The 14,747-nt window shown below is 41.9% G+C and overlaps 2 protein-coding genes across 3 annotated transcripts in view; one reads left to right on the top strand and one right to left on the bottom strand.

Moving 5' to 3' along the window:
* LAMA1 (laminin subunit alpha 1) overlaps positions 1–1,711 on the top strand; it is a 149,987-nt gene extending 148,276 nt beyond the window's left edge. The window contains exons 62-63 of the mRNA XM_061170462.1: positions 555–777; positions 1,410–1,711. Of these exons, the coding sequence (XP_061026445.1) occupies positions 555–777; positions 1,410–1,570 (384 nt within the window). The 3' untranslated portion in view covers positions 1,571–1,711. The remainder of the gene's footprint in view (positions 1–554; positions 778–1,409) is intronic.
* The window catches only part of LOC133075967 (collagen alpha-2(I) chain-like), a 48,717-nt gene extending 34,867 nt beyond the window's left edge, over positions 1–13,850 (bottom strand). For both annotated transcript variants that reach the window (XM_061170464.1, XM_061170463.1), the window contains exons 1-2: positions 13,353–13,850; positions 4,788–4,822 (exon numbers count right to left, since the gene is read on the bottom strand). In XM_061170464.1, the coding sequence (XP_061026447.1) occupies positions 4,806–4,822; positions 13,353–13,698 (363 nt within the window). In that variant the 5' untranslated portion in view covers positions 13,699–13,850 and the 3' untranslated portion in view covers positions 4,788–4,805. The remainder of the gene's footprint in view (positions 1–4,787; positions 4,823–13,352) is intronic.
* Between the last annotated feature and the right edge of the window lie 897 nt (positions 13,851–14,747).

Raw genomic sequence — 14,747 nt, 5'->3', positions numbered from 1 at the left:
TAGTGGTTGCCCAAGTCTTTACAGTATATCTCTTTAATTTGTCACAGTCTACCTTGAAATGAGTAGCTTCACATATAGCATAAGAACCTTACAACAGGATAGTCACAATTCTTCCCTCTCACCTTCTGCAGGTCTCCAATTTTTTGTGCTACCACTTGCTGTAATAGAGCATCTATGGTTTGTCAGAAGGGAGTTAGTAAATGTTCCTTCACAGGTGCTATAGCGACTTCTAGGAACTGACACCCTCAGTAAACCCACGGGCTCCTGTTGTGCTGAAAATGAGGCAATGATCTGAGGATGCAATGCTAAGATCGTGGCTCAGGCTTGTTCCCATGGAGGTGGCCATTTTCCATTCTGAAACCTTGGGACTAGGATAGCATCAGAACCCTTAAGAGGCTATTTTTCAAAACCATTGTTTGTTTTTCATAGTTAGCCCTCCTTTTTAGAAGAATGCTCTGATTTTTTCCACGCCGAGAACATTATGTGAATGGACTGTGTTCCTTAAATAGGGAAAAATTCACCAAGATATTTGCTTGTGTCTATTGTTTGTTTAGCTCTTGTTTCATGTTAACAATGGTGCTGGTAGGATAACAGCCACATACGAACCCAAAACTCCCAATACTCTCTGTGATGGAAAATGGCACACACTTCAGGCAAACAAAAGCAAACATCGCGTGGTTCTGATTGTCGATGGGAATGCAGTTCGAGCTGAAAGTCTACACACCCAGTCTACCTCTGCTGACACCAACAATCCCATTTATGTTGGTGGCTATCCTGGTGCGTATGTCGTCTGCTCTGCTCATTCACTTTTGAGGGGCATTGCCACTGGGGAAAGTCTTATTAGTTCATGTGGATATAGAACAGGGATGAAGAAAAATACATGGCTTGGGTGATAAATCCTTTACCATTTTAGAAAGTCTATTTCAAATTCCTAGGAATTCTTGGAAAAATTAAAATAATCTACACATATAAGGTGATCACTAGGTAAGACTCCGAGAACATCGGATGTGATGTACAGGAAGCTGGATGACTTCACTGAGAAAGATCTTCTCAGATGACCCCCAAGTTGGGAATCATTTTAGGGGTCAGTAATCATTTTAGAGGACAAACATGTGTCTTATCCTCTCACATCGATTTTTGGATTCAAATTATGCATTTTAGATGTTCCAAGTAATTGATACAAATGTTAATAAAATAAAAATCCCTTTTATGACTTTTTAAGTCACTATACCTTAAAATTGTTTATTAATAGTTTTCTATGAATTCTGCTATCACTGAAGCCACTTACGTAGAAAAGTATTCTTCTAATTTTGATCTGGAAACCACAAGAAGTTATTTTTGTTCCTATTGTGCTACCTATGTCATTTAACAAAATTTAACACTATTATCTTCTCTTCTTTCCTGAACAGCTGATGTAAAGCAAAACTGCCTGAGCAGCCAGACCTCCTTCCGGGGCTGTTTGAGAAAACTCACTCTAATTAAGGGCCCACAAGTGCAATCCTATGACTTGAGCACAGCTTTTGACCTACAAGGAGTTTTCCCTCATTCCTGTCCTGGGACTGAGTCCTGAACTTTGGGGAACTCCTCAGTTGGGAATCATCATTTATATTTTGAGGAGAATTATTTGGTGAATTAAAACCTTTACAGTTCAGATTTCATTTCCAACTCAGGTTAAATGTTTCCAGAGAGAAATTTTTTGTTTATGTCAAACTAAAACCACATGTACAACAAATACCTCTATTAAATAGTTTAAAATGTAAACTGAATTCACTGGCTCTTTTTTTAAAGTTTTTTAAATGAAACTTTTAAAATGTTGATTCTATTGATTACTTGACAGTATTTCATGTTTTGCATTTTGAACTTTTAAAAAATAAAATATCACTATAGACGATAATAGATTAGAGCAGAGTATGAATACTTTCATTTCTTTATCAAGATGTTAAGCTCCAATTCCTACAAAGAACAAGTATTCAATAATACTACTGGGTACGTTCCAGCAGAGGGCACCAGCTGTTTGCCCCAAAAGCACTTTAAACAGACTCCAGCAAGTCACAGGGCAAAGGGAACATAGGAAGAAGGCAGAGCCTCCTCTAGATATATCCTTGTTTGGTAAGGACCTAACCTAACAGAGTATTTTGCAAGACAAAAAAAAAAAAAAGTGGCATCATAACTAGTTAGCTCTTCTTTTACTGTTAATTTTATTTTCACTCCTTGGGATGAGACAGTTTTCCTTGATCAGCTACTTTTTCTGGGAGAATGTGTGTAAATTCCAGACGAAGGAAAATTTTAAAGCCATAAATATATTTTAACGAACTAAGCAGTTTTAAACTAAGATCTCTGAAGGATCATTTAATTCCCTGCAAATATATTTTAGTTCTGCTCTGCAGCCGTGGCTGGAGTCAAAATGGCTACTATTCCATTTGCTTCAGAAAAATGATTGCACTTTGCAAATGCTTACTTGAAGAGAGGTCTTTACCACTCTTAGAAATGACCTGCTTTTATAATATGGAAGGTGATAGGTTCAATTTATATTTCTGTGAGAGATTTTAATTTCATAAACAAGGAAGACAACTGTGGTCCTGGGCCCTGTCCTTCTGTGCCTTGCTCATGTTTCTGAACCCTTGTGGCGATCTGCACCTCCTGGCTGATGCAATTCCTTCCCAATAAATAACTGCATGAAGATATTAGGAAAGGTAGCAGCCATCTGTGGGAGTGATGTCTGTTCTATAGCATCTGGCAATTTAAGGAATTCAGACAACTGCAGACTTAAGGCAGCTCACTTGACAGCTGGATTAGGAAAAGGGCATTTGCCATCTCAGCAGTGAAAATGCACAAGGGGCCCCCTCACTGTGCCGTGGGTGGCCTTTCTGTTCATGTTTCTATGGAAACCATCTACAGCGAGAGATGACAGCTCAGACATTCTAGACCTTGGTTCATCACACTGGGTGAGGAAAAGATCCAAACCAGGAGAGACAGCAGGTTGTAGAGTTGCCATGGGCTTTTGCCCCTCTCTCCCCCTCCCCACTTATTAATAAAGCTAAAACAGAGTTTGGGCCTTTCGTGGTTATAACTATTCCCAAGGCCTCTCTTAGAAGACCCCCTCAAGGGAGCACCCAGCTCTCTCCCCTTTGGCCTTTACAGAGCACGAGTACAGCCACCTTGGTTTGGCTGTCTCCCCATGATGGTAAAGAACCTGGGCTCCAGCTCAGACACCTGGCTCTGACTCTCACTGCAGGGCCTTATGCTGGTTCCTTAACCTCTCTCAGCAAGGCAGAATTCAGGTCTTTAGCGTAAGGTTGCCAGATAAACTACAGGACACCCAGTTAAATTTGAATTTCAGATAAACAATGAACATATTTTTAACTGTTCCATGATATCATATATTTTTTATTTGCTAAATCTGGCAATCCCACTTTACAGGCTCCAAGGGCCTAAAAAGATTGATACCCCTTCCCTCCCTACCAAATAATTCAAAAAAATTTTAAAAGTCTACACCTTAAAAGACATGCAACATAATTTGTTGAAGATCAAATTTTTCCCATGATGCTTTTATTGAAACATCAGATTATTTTCAAAACCTATTTTTGGTGGCCCAAGCATTTGCTTAGTTTGTTAATCCATCACTTTTTTAAAATTGTGGTAAAATATAGATAGCATAAAACCATTTTTACTGGGACTTCCCTAGTGGTGCAGCAGTTAAGAATCCACCTGCCAATGCAGAGGACATGGGTTCGAGCCCTGGTCTGGGAAGATCCCACATGCCACGGAGCAACTAAGCCCATGCGCCACAACTACTGAGCCTGCGCTCTAGAGCCTGTGAGCCACAACTACTGAGCCCATGTGCCACAACTACTGAGCCCACATGCCTAGAGCTGGTGCTCCACAACAAGAGAAGGCACCGTAATGAGAAGCCCGCGCACCACAACCAAGAGTAGCCCCTGCTCGCTGCAACTAGAGAAAGCCCGCGAGCAGCAACGAAGACCCAACACAGCCAAAAATAAATAAATAAATAAATGTATTAAAAAAAAAATTTTTACCACTATCTTAACCATTTTTAAGTTATTTAACCATTATTTTAACCATTTTTAAGTGTATAGTTCTCTGGTTTAGGTACTTTAACACTGTTGTGCAACCATCACCACCATCCAGCTCCAAGACTCATTTCATCTTGCAAAACAAACTGTGTACCCATTAAACACTAATTCCCAGCTCCCCTCTCTCCCCAGCTCCTGGCAACCATTTTACTTTCTGTCTGTAGGAGTCTGACTACTCTAGTCACCTCATATAAGTGGAATCATTCAGCATTTGTCTGTCTGTGACTGGCTTATTTCATTTGGCATAATGTCCTACAGGATCATCCATGATGTATTATGTGTTAGTTTCCTTCCTTTTTAAGGCTGAGTAATATTCCATCATGTGTATATACCATATTTTGTTTATCCATTCATCCACCAGTGTGCACTGGGGTTGCTTCCACCTTTTGGCTATTGTGAATAATGCTTTGTATACCGGTAAACAAATATTTCTTTGAGTTCCTACTTTTGATGTTTTCGGGTATATACCTGGAAGTGGAATTACTGGATCATACGGTAAGTCTAAGTCTATTTTTAATTTTTTGAGGAACCGCCATACTTTTTTCCCGTAGTATCCAGTGCTGTTTTTAAGCCTCAATCTTCTACCTGTAAGGTGTGGTTATGATACCAACCATGGAAAGGCACATATTTGGAAATATTACTAAAATTGACTCAAAAAGAAGGAGAACATATGGATAAGCCAATAACACTGACCTTAATCCTCAGTGAAATTTAATCCTCAGTCACACCTGCTGGCAAAAAAAAGTGCAAGGATCAGTTGGTTTAAAGACAAGCTTTATTAAACACCAGCAACAAGAAAAAGAAAACTAACCAATGCATTTTACACAGCCGGTATAACCTTTATGAGACCTGATTTATTTAATACCTTATTGATTTTCCTATATTGTCTGTCTGTACGACCATCTCTAAAAGGATGCATCATAATTAGGGATGATGTACACGTGACTGGATATGGAACAACCATATTCAACACAGGCTTATGAATTAAGTGCCAACTTAGTATCCAAACCAGAAATTGAGATGAAAATAGATAAAATGCTCTATTAGAATTGGTGGGCCAGGAGGCATGTGTAGTCTCACCTTATAACACTATAAATCAAGGGCTAAGTTGTGGTACCACGAGAAAGACAGGTCTGGGAACGTTTAAAGAGGTAGCTGTAACTAGGCTTTGCAGAATGCACAACAGCAGCTTTTGTGGGCCACAGACAATTTACAAAGTGCTTTCTTATGTACGGTGTTGTTTGGGTCTAGAGAGGAGGTGTGGAACCATGACACATGGGTCTAAGCCGCCCAGCTGAAAGAAAGGGGACTGTTAGGAATAATGGGGGGCAGGTGGGAGAACGGGTAGGTGGAGAGAGAACAGAGTGGATGGGGCCTAATCATGGAGAGCCCAAAAGTTAAGGAGGTAGGAAGGAGACTGGATGCAATGCCTTATGAAGTGTCAGGGTTTTCCATTAGGAGAGTGGTGTGATGAAACGGTGCATTTGAAATCATAAACTAGCTGGAGAGTGCAGCCTGAGTCAGCCAGTGGAGCAACACTAATTGAGTGGTGGCTGATATCAGGGCAGTGATAAAGGACAAGAGAGGTGTATGGGAATGTTAGAGGCTCCAGCAGTACGTTAGCTTTACGCAGTAAAAGATTGGGAGCTTGGACAATGAGAACGGTGGTTCCACAGACAGGAGGTAAATTGAGAAAAATTATGAACTTAAGCTTTGAATGTATTGAATTTGAGAGAGAACATCTGAATGGTGAGAACATCTGAACATCTCTAGAGCCTGCAAGCCACAACTACTGAGCCCACGAGCCACAACTACTGAAGCCCACACGCCTAGAGCCCGTGCGCCACAACAAGAGAAGCCACCGCAGTGAGAAGCCCATGCACCACAACGAAGAGTAGCCCCCGCTCGCCACAACTAGAGAAAGCCCGTGCACAGCAATGAAGACCCAATGCAGCCCCAAATAAATAAATAAATTTATAAAAAGTAAAAATAAAAAAAAAAATGTAATTCTGTACCTCTGAAGTTTGATTAAATTGATCATGGAGTTTAAGAAAAAAATACCAGTGAGAAAGGCAAAATGTGGAAAATCATCTGGCAGGCTAAACTCACTAAGTCTGGCTGGAAAAAAATGTTCAAACTCAGAAGACTGAAAATCTTTCAATCTTCTAGGTGAGATCAGAAGTGAACTGAAGAAAGCACTTCTTAATAGGCTAACCTAAAAGAGAACACTTTTTCCTCCTCTCGTTATATTGGAATTGAGTAAAGTTGGGGAGAAAAAGGAGAGGAATCCTAAACTGATAAAGTGACTAGGCAAATCAGTGAATTATTGCTGACTCTTATAGCAATTCCCGAAGTCAAGTGAAAGGTATGCATTTGTGTGTGTGTGTGTGTGTGTGTGTATGTGTGTGTGTGTGTGTGTGTGTTTTAGTTGATATATAACCAACAGAAAGTGGGATAAAACTTATGGTCTGAACATAACCTAGTTGATTTCTTACTAAAACACAAAACATCAACAATTCTTCAGTAACGTATAATAGGACCCAGGGTCTACAATACATAACATTCACATTTGTTATGTCCAGGATACAACTCAAAATCTTTCAACATATTGATACATACAACCAGGAAAATAGGGCCAATTCTCAAGGGGAAAAAAATGCCAACCTCAAAATGGAACTATCAGACAAAAACCTTAAAGCAGTGATTATATCTATGCTACATAAGGTCAGGGTAAACACATTTGAAATGAATGAAATGATATAAATTCTCAACAGAAAAATGGAAAATAGAACCAATTGAAAATTACTGAACTGAAAAATACAATATCTGAAGTGAAAAAAATCACTGGATGGACTCAATATCAGAATGTAGATGATAAAGGAAAGGGTCAGCAAACTTGAAGATAGAACAATGAAAATTATCCAACATAACAAACAGAGAGATAAAAGATTGAAAAAAAACCCAGAGTGTCAGGTAGATAACTTCTACAGATCTAACATAGCATAATTGGAGTCCCATAGGGAGAAGAGAGAGTGGTTGGAACAAAAAAAATTTTTTCATCAAGAATGGCAAAAAGTCTCCCAAATTTAGTGAAATACATAAATTTACAGATTCAAGACACTCAGCAAACTCCATACAGAAAAATTTCAAAGAAAACAATGCCTCAACACAATAATCAAACTTCTAAAATCCAAAAATAATTAAAGAATTATTGAAATCAGCTAGAGGAAAAAAGCACACATTACATACCGAGGAACATTGATTCAAATATCTATGAATTTCTCAGGAGAAATCCCAAAGGCCAGAAGACAGCAGAACTACATCTTTAATGTACAAAAAGAAAAGAGTTTATCAACCCAGAATTCTACATCCAGTGAAAATATAAAAGTATCTTTCAGAGATAAAAGCAAAATAAGGACATTCTCAGATGAAAGAAAACAAAGATAATTCATCAGGAGCAGTCCTGCTCTTGTATCTGGAATATATAAAGAACTCTTATAACTCAACAATAATACAAACAACCTAATTAAAAATGAGCAAAAGATATGAATGGATACTTCACAAAAGAAGAAATATGAATGACCAAATGCAGAAGAAAAGATACTCATCATCATTAGTCATTAGGAAACTGTAAATTAAAACCACAAAAAGATTCAACTATATACCACCTAGAATGGCGAAGTGTTCACAAGGATGTTGAGCAACTGTAACTCTTGTACACTGCTGGTGGGAATGTACAATGGTTCAACCACCTTGGAAAACAGTTTGGTAATTTCTTTAAAAAGTTAAGTATACACCCACCACATGTCCATTCTATTCTATTCTTGGTTTTTATCAAAGAGAAATAAAAACATATATCTACACAAAGACTTGTAGATACACATCCTTAGGAGATTTAGTTGTAGTAGCCAAAAACTAGAAACATCCCAGATGTCCATCAATACAAGAATTGATAAAGTGTGGTATATTCATATACGGGAATATTACATAGAAATAACAAGGAATAAACAATTGATACATCAACAACATGGATGAATCTTAGAAATATCAGTATTATGCTGAATGAAAAAAGCCTTACACAAAAATACATATTGTATGATATCATTTATATAAAAATCTAGAAAATGACTGAGGTCAAGGAGAGAGGAATAGATTTACAAATTGGCATGAGGAGACTTTTTGGGGTGATGGAACTGCTGACTATTTTGTTAGTGGCGATGGTTTCATGGGTCTATACGTATATCAAAACGAGTCATTTTACATATCTGCTGTTTAACTGTACTTAATATACCTCAATAAAGTTGTAAAAAAAATAATTTAAAAATGTTGACAACACAAATCCTCTCTCTTTAGTCCTATGGCTATTAATAGGCTCAATTTAAATTCCACATGGGCATTTGAATTTGATACATCAAAGCACGCTTATAACACTGAACATTCTTGCAGGGAAGACACCGTCCCTGCAATCACATTACATGACTGACCAAGGACCTGGGGGGTTTGCAGTTCTCCATTAAGTGAAATATTCAAGGTAATTGAAATCTCTGCTTATGTCAGTATTAACTACAAATTTCCACGTGTTTCAGATTTCTCCAATTAACTTACTGTCTATGAAATGATGAGAAATGAATTTTTAATTGATTGAGGATCTGGCTAGGCCTCAGGGTAGTCATTTTAAACCTGTACAAATAGCAGGTAAGAAAAGATAGAAGGCTTATATGATCTGACCCAAAACACTCTAGAAGGAAATTTTAAAAAATAAATACAATTCTTCTCAGACCTGTCTAACACGCCCATGCAGAAAACAGGAGAATATGCCAGGGAACGAATATTGAGGGCTTGGGAAGGGGTGGGCTTAGAAGCAGGGGAGGTGAATATATGGCTGGCTAAGAGAATATTTATTGCTATGCGGGCACTTTCCCCACAAAAAATAAAACATGGTTCTTGATTTTTGTTATATATTTTTTTCTCTTACCAGTCTGATCTTAAATCATTGAAAACTCATTTCAGTCATTTCAGGTCATCGATCACTATCACTCTTAATATTATGTTTTTAATCATGTACAAAATACTCTTTAAATACTAAAATTCCATTTTTGCTTGACTTCACACTCTGCAGATATTCAGTGTGTGTTTTTCTCAGATAAATGTTAATAAATTTCACTTCCAATCCCCTAAATGTGGATGCTCCCCAAATTTCCAATATTGACTTTGTCTTTCTGTTTTTCCTGTCTTTAACTTCGACCTCATCTACATATAAGGTTTCAAACATATCCGAGGTGCAAAGTATTCCAAAAGATTCAAAAAATCAATATTCACAGTCCTGACTTGTCCTTCAAAATCCAGTTCCTGCTGCTACGAGGCATTTCCACTTAGATGTGTCACCCAGCACCTCAGACTCACCTTGTCCAAACATGCCTATTTCCTCCCCACCTCTAGCCCACCCAATTAATTTCATCTCTGGATTTCCCTATTTTTATTGGTGCTACTATCATTCTTTCAATAGGTTGTAAATTATCCCATTGTTAGAAATGTCAGGGTAATGCTAATACTCATATCCAACAAGTCAGCCAGTGTTACTGCTTTTCCCTTCAAAATGTGTTTTGCATTCCCAACTTTATTTCCATTTGCTAGTTTTTGTCTTTATCCACTCATTCAATAAATACATATACAGCAATAACTATATGAGAGGCACTATTCTTGGTCCTGGGGTACGAACGAAACAGACCAAGTCACGCCCTCCTGACTTCATCTATCCTACCACCTTGGTGTCAGTCTCTTCCAGCTTGAGGGGGCTGTCTACTCAGTGCAGCCTGCTTGCACTGCTAAAGTGCTCCTTTGCTATATCACTACGGCCCCTCTTGCCTCTCAAGGGCTCTGTAAGATAAATTCCACCCTCTTAGAGTTCCATCCCCTACAGTCTATAGAGGACCATCCCAAACTCCTTACCTCCCTGGCCCTCTGTCCCAGCCAAAATGGGATCTTTGCTTTTGGCTCATTCCCACTTCATTACTCTTGACTGTTATACTTTTCCATCTAAAATTTATTCTTCTCATCTCTCTACATGTGACATTCTTAAATTCCCCCTCTTATGTGAATTCTTCCCAGCCCACTTCTACCTTTCTTGCCCACTTCTGAATTATTTTATCACATATACCTGGCAATTAATCATAGTTTACCTTAGGGCATCTATTGCATTGCAAAGGACTCCTTATAAACTGCATTGTTATTTATCTTTAAATGTTTGTCTTTTCACCAATCTTAAGTAGTTAAGTTAAACAACAGTTGATACAATATATCTGACTGCAAGAAATTGCATACCAGTCTGTCCTCCCTAACTCATAAAAGTTTGACCAAACCCAAGATCAGGAAGACAGAGTTGAGCCCTGCCTCCTGTTCTCCTTGCTGGTGGACCTAGTAATAAAGCTCTTATTTTCTCAAGGCTGGTGCAATAGTATTGGCTTCCATATGCATTGGGCAGTAAGCCCTTGCTCGGTAACAAAGGATGTTTACATTTTGTTAGAAAGAAGTGAGGGGACTTCAATCAAAGGGGAAAATATCATTTGAGAGTCTATACAATAATAGCTTAGTTGACATTTGAAGAAAAATGTATTCAATTCTCCTGCTCTTTAAGATATAAAAGCTAATAATAAAAACATTCTTAATTTCCTTATTAAGGCTTGTTTAGAAAGAGAGAAAAGATGCAGAAAGGAAGAAAATAAGATTTGTTGATTTCCAGGGATGGGGAAAAGATGACAGACACCAAGGGATAGGAAAGGCCATCTCTTCAAGCCCACCCTAATGATCATTCCGATTGTATGGCTACCATAAATACCATACTTTCTTCAACTATTCAAATTACAGATATTTAGTAACACTATCCGCATAAGTTCCTTTGTACTTGTCCACAAGTTCTCATGTTTTGTTAGGAAAACATTGTCACCTGTTTTACCTAGGCCTCAGTCTAATCCCTATTGCTTCCAGTCTCTCCCTCCTGCTGAATGCTTAGCCAAAAAGTGATCCTTCTTTTCCCTTTTCCCTTACCCCATTCACCCTGTGCCACACTAGTGCAAGCAAACTCCCCTCCTAACTTGCTTAGGTGATGTCCATCCCATACCCCTATCCCCATTTCCTCTGGGACAGCAGCACTTTCCACCTGGCCACCTTCATCCTCCCAGCCTTGGGTTAAGACATTTACAGAAGTTAAATAATCTGCACTTACTTATACAACTAGTAGGTAGCAGAGTGAAACCTGAATAGAGGTGCTTATACCTGTATACCTCTCCCTATTCCCTCGCTCTTAATTACCACACTAAGTATAATTATAGTGATTAAGGAAGATTATAAAGTAATGAAATGGATTTTTCTGTATGGCTTGTGACAAATCTATAAGTACTGCATATATCATGTAAATGAGACCATCTATGCAATATTTATGCCTGATTAGAAAGACTTCTCATGGGTTGTCTTAGGTGAGCACTGGTCTGCATTCTGCTGAAATACTTCCAGTTTAATGTGCTTTTAGATACTGTAGTCAAGAATGGCACATTTTATACCTAAAGATTCCAATCCACAAATGAATTGTTTTCTTGCCATTGAGCAGCGACTAGAAAATGTGCTTTGCATTACATTTACTGTAAGATGCAAATAAAACATTAGAGAGCTTAGCTCCTGCACAGACGATAAAAGGATTACTTGCAACTGTAAGTACCTTTAAGAAACCTTTCAGAAGATACCAAGTGTCTTTAAGAAGAAACCAAAGTTTAAAAGGGAGGATAGCAAAAAAGTCTGTTTTCATTCTTCCATATGGGTAATGTGAGCTGTAAACAACGCATAAGGTTGGAGAAGTGGGGCCTGGATCAATTACTGAAAAGGAAGAATAACAAAAATATTTCTCCAAGTTTCTAGAGTTTTAGGGTTCTAGAAAGAGTTCTAGAATTTTCAAAGTGCTCTTACATATATGACCTCATGTTACCATAATGATCCCCGGCAGCAGGCAGAGTAAGTGTAAGGTTCTCCACCTTACAGAGGAGGAAGGAGGCTCAGTGTCAAAATCCTTTATGAAACTTTTCACACCTAATAAATAACAAGGAGGCACAAGTAATCCGAATGTTGTTTTAAAAACCTTTGGAAACAGCTACCTACTTCCTGAATGGCAGCACTGACCTGACAAACTAAGTTTTCCCTGGATGACTTAGACCAAAAGTAATCTATAGGGGAGGATTTTTAGGCCAAATTATTAATCAAGGTCATGCTGATGGAGTTTTGTTTATTACAGAAATGGATCTCAGGGATCAAATGTAGATAATGAAATAACAGAAAAAAAGAAAGGAGCCACAAGATCTTATACTTCCAAGGTGTTAAAGACAACATTCCTTCCCTGGATAAATATATATTGAGCAACTACCGCGCACCAGCTACCATGTTAGATGTTAGGAATCCCATGGTAAGGAAAACAGGTATTTGCTCCCATCCTCACAGAGTTTACAATCCAGTGTGTAGGGTGTAGGATGAATGAGATGTATATCAAGTTTTTAAAAGAAATCTCAAAACTATATGATTACAAACCATGCTGGCACCCCGATCTCTGACTTCCACCTCCAGAACTAGGAGAAGTAAACTGATGTTGTTGATAAGCCAGCCGGGCTATGGCATTTTTGTCCTAGCAGCCTGAAGGGACACTTAGGAGGACGGATCTAACCTGGTCCTCTGGGGGGCCAGACGAAGCTTCTCTGAGGACGTGATGGAGATGCTGAGGCCTGAAGGATGAGCATGAAGCCCGGGTCTGCTGCTGGGGGGCAGGAGGTTGGAGTGGCACTGGAAGGCTGTTAGGCAGGAGAACAGATGGCGCAGAGGTGCTGAGATGCGGGAGGGGAGGAGCACCTCCCAAGAAACCTGAGCTTCTCAGAGGGCTGTCTCCACCCCCGCCTCCCTTCCTCCCTCTTTCCTCAATGGAGCGTCCACCCCAAGGTCCCCTGACACGGTCTGCACTGAGGTCACCAGCGAAGGCCAAGGTGACTCTAAAGGTCACCTCTCCGGGACCACTTCTCTGCTCAGCAGAGAAGTGATTAAGGGAGATTATAAAGTAATGAAATGGTGACGCCGGTGACGCCCCACCGTGTCCCCCGGGCACCGGCCAGACCACGCCGAACCTGAGCTCCCACCGCCAGCACCGGGCTCTTACCGGGCGCGGCCCCCGCTCACCCACGGAGCGGCCCCGCCTCGGCCCGGGTTTGGCTCCCTGACCCCGGGTCTCACCTGGAAGCCTCGCCGCCTCGAGCCCCGGCGGCCTCTCGGGTCCGCAGCCCCGGCCCAGCCCGGGTCCAGCGCGCGCACGCCTCCCGGTCACTGTCACGGGGCCGTGGGTGTCACTTACTCGCGGAAGGGACAGTGCAAATAACCGGGAGGAGGCCGGCGCGGGGACCGGGCCGGAGTGGCCGGGGCCTGGGTCCCCCTCCGCGGCCGGGCCGCCCCCTCGGACGGGCCGCTCCCGGCCTCGGGTCTCGGGAGTCCCAGGAGCCGCCGTTCTCCGTCGGAGGCCCGGCCCTCGCCCGCCTTGAACTCCTGATGGAATATTCGGCCCCGCCGGGTTGGGCAGTTTCATGGTTCTCTGGGGCCCTTTCCTCTCCTCAGACCGGGAAACCCGGGGCAAAGTTCTTCAGCGCCTCACCTTCCAGGTCAGCGTTGTGAGGCGCGCGCGACGCCCTGAAGTGCGGGAAGCGTCGTCTATCAGGCCAGTCAGGCCCGCGAGCGCTAGACGTGGCGGGAAAGGATGTGCGCCCGGGAGCTGAGGGCCGCGCGCAGATGCCACGTCACGGGGTGTGGCCTGAGATCCCGGGAGGGCTTGACGGGGGCGAGGCCGACCTGGTAGTGGGCGTGGCGATGGGGCGGGATGGGCGGGGTTGGCCTTCTTCAGAGGGGCGGGGTCGGGGAAACGGGACGGTGCACAGAGGGGCGGGGCCAGCCTGGCGGTGGGTGTGGTGGTTGGCAGGGTGGGCGGAGTCGACCTGCAGCTGGGGGGCGGAGTAGGGAAGTTGCGTGGGGGCCCAGAGGTGACTGCCCGGGCTTTTGTGACTTTGGTAGGACGGTTGGTGGCCGTTGACGGTTGGGTGGTGTGGTCTCAGCCCCGGGGGCGGGGTCAGTCATACCCAGGCTGTCCAGCTCTGCAGAGAGCAGAAACCCACGGCCACCCCAGGCTGCAAAGAGCATCTGCTCCGAGAAGCAAGGACCCTGCGAGGCCTGAGAGGTGGGGAGAGAAGCTGGGAACGGTGCGTTGTCACCTAGCGATGCTCAGTGATTCAGGGATTGCTCAAGAGCCAGAGGGTATTTGCAGCGAGGCTGGACATCGTGATTTCATGATCTCTCTTTTCGTAAATTAGAGAGCGGAGTAAAATTACTCTGTTTATCCGGAGTGGACTTGGGGCTCTGTGCCACTCAGGAGGGGAGGCGAGCGTGTGCCGTTAGTGAAGCAGCCCTGGAACGAACGGGCCAAGCTCACCTGGGACAGTTGCTGGAGGCCTGTGATGGTCACCTTCTAACAGGAGATTCTCTGAGACTCAGGAATGCGGGGACAGATTGCGGGCAGCAAAAGGAAGCCGTTTGTGATCTTCAGTTGAGGGCAAGTTGAAAATAGTGGGGCCCCGGGGCTGCCGC

The sequence above is a fragment of the Eubalaena glacialis genome, chromosome 15 (assembly GCF_028564815.1).
Source record: "Eubalaena glacialis isolate mEubGla1 chromosome 15, mEubGla1.1.hap2.+ XY, whole genome shotgun sequence".
Classification (NCBI taxonomy): domain Eukaryota; kingdom Metazoa; phylum Chordata; class Mammalia; order Artiodactyla; family Balaenidae; genus Eubalaena; species Eubalaena glacialis.
The sequence above is the reverse complement of the archived record's forward strand: the minus strand, read 5'-3'. Positions and strand labels throughout refer to the sequence as shown.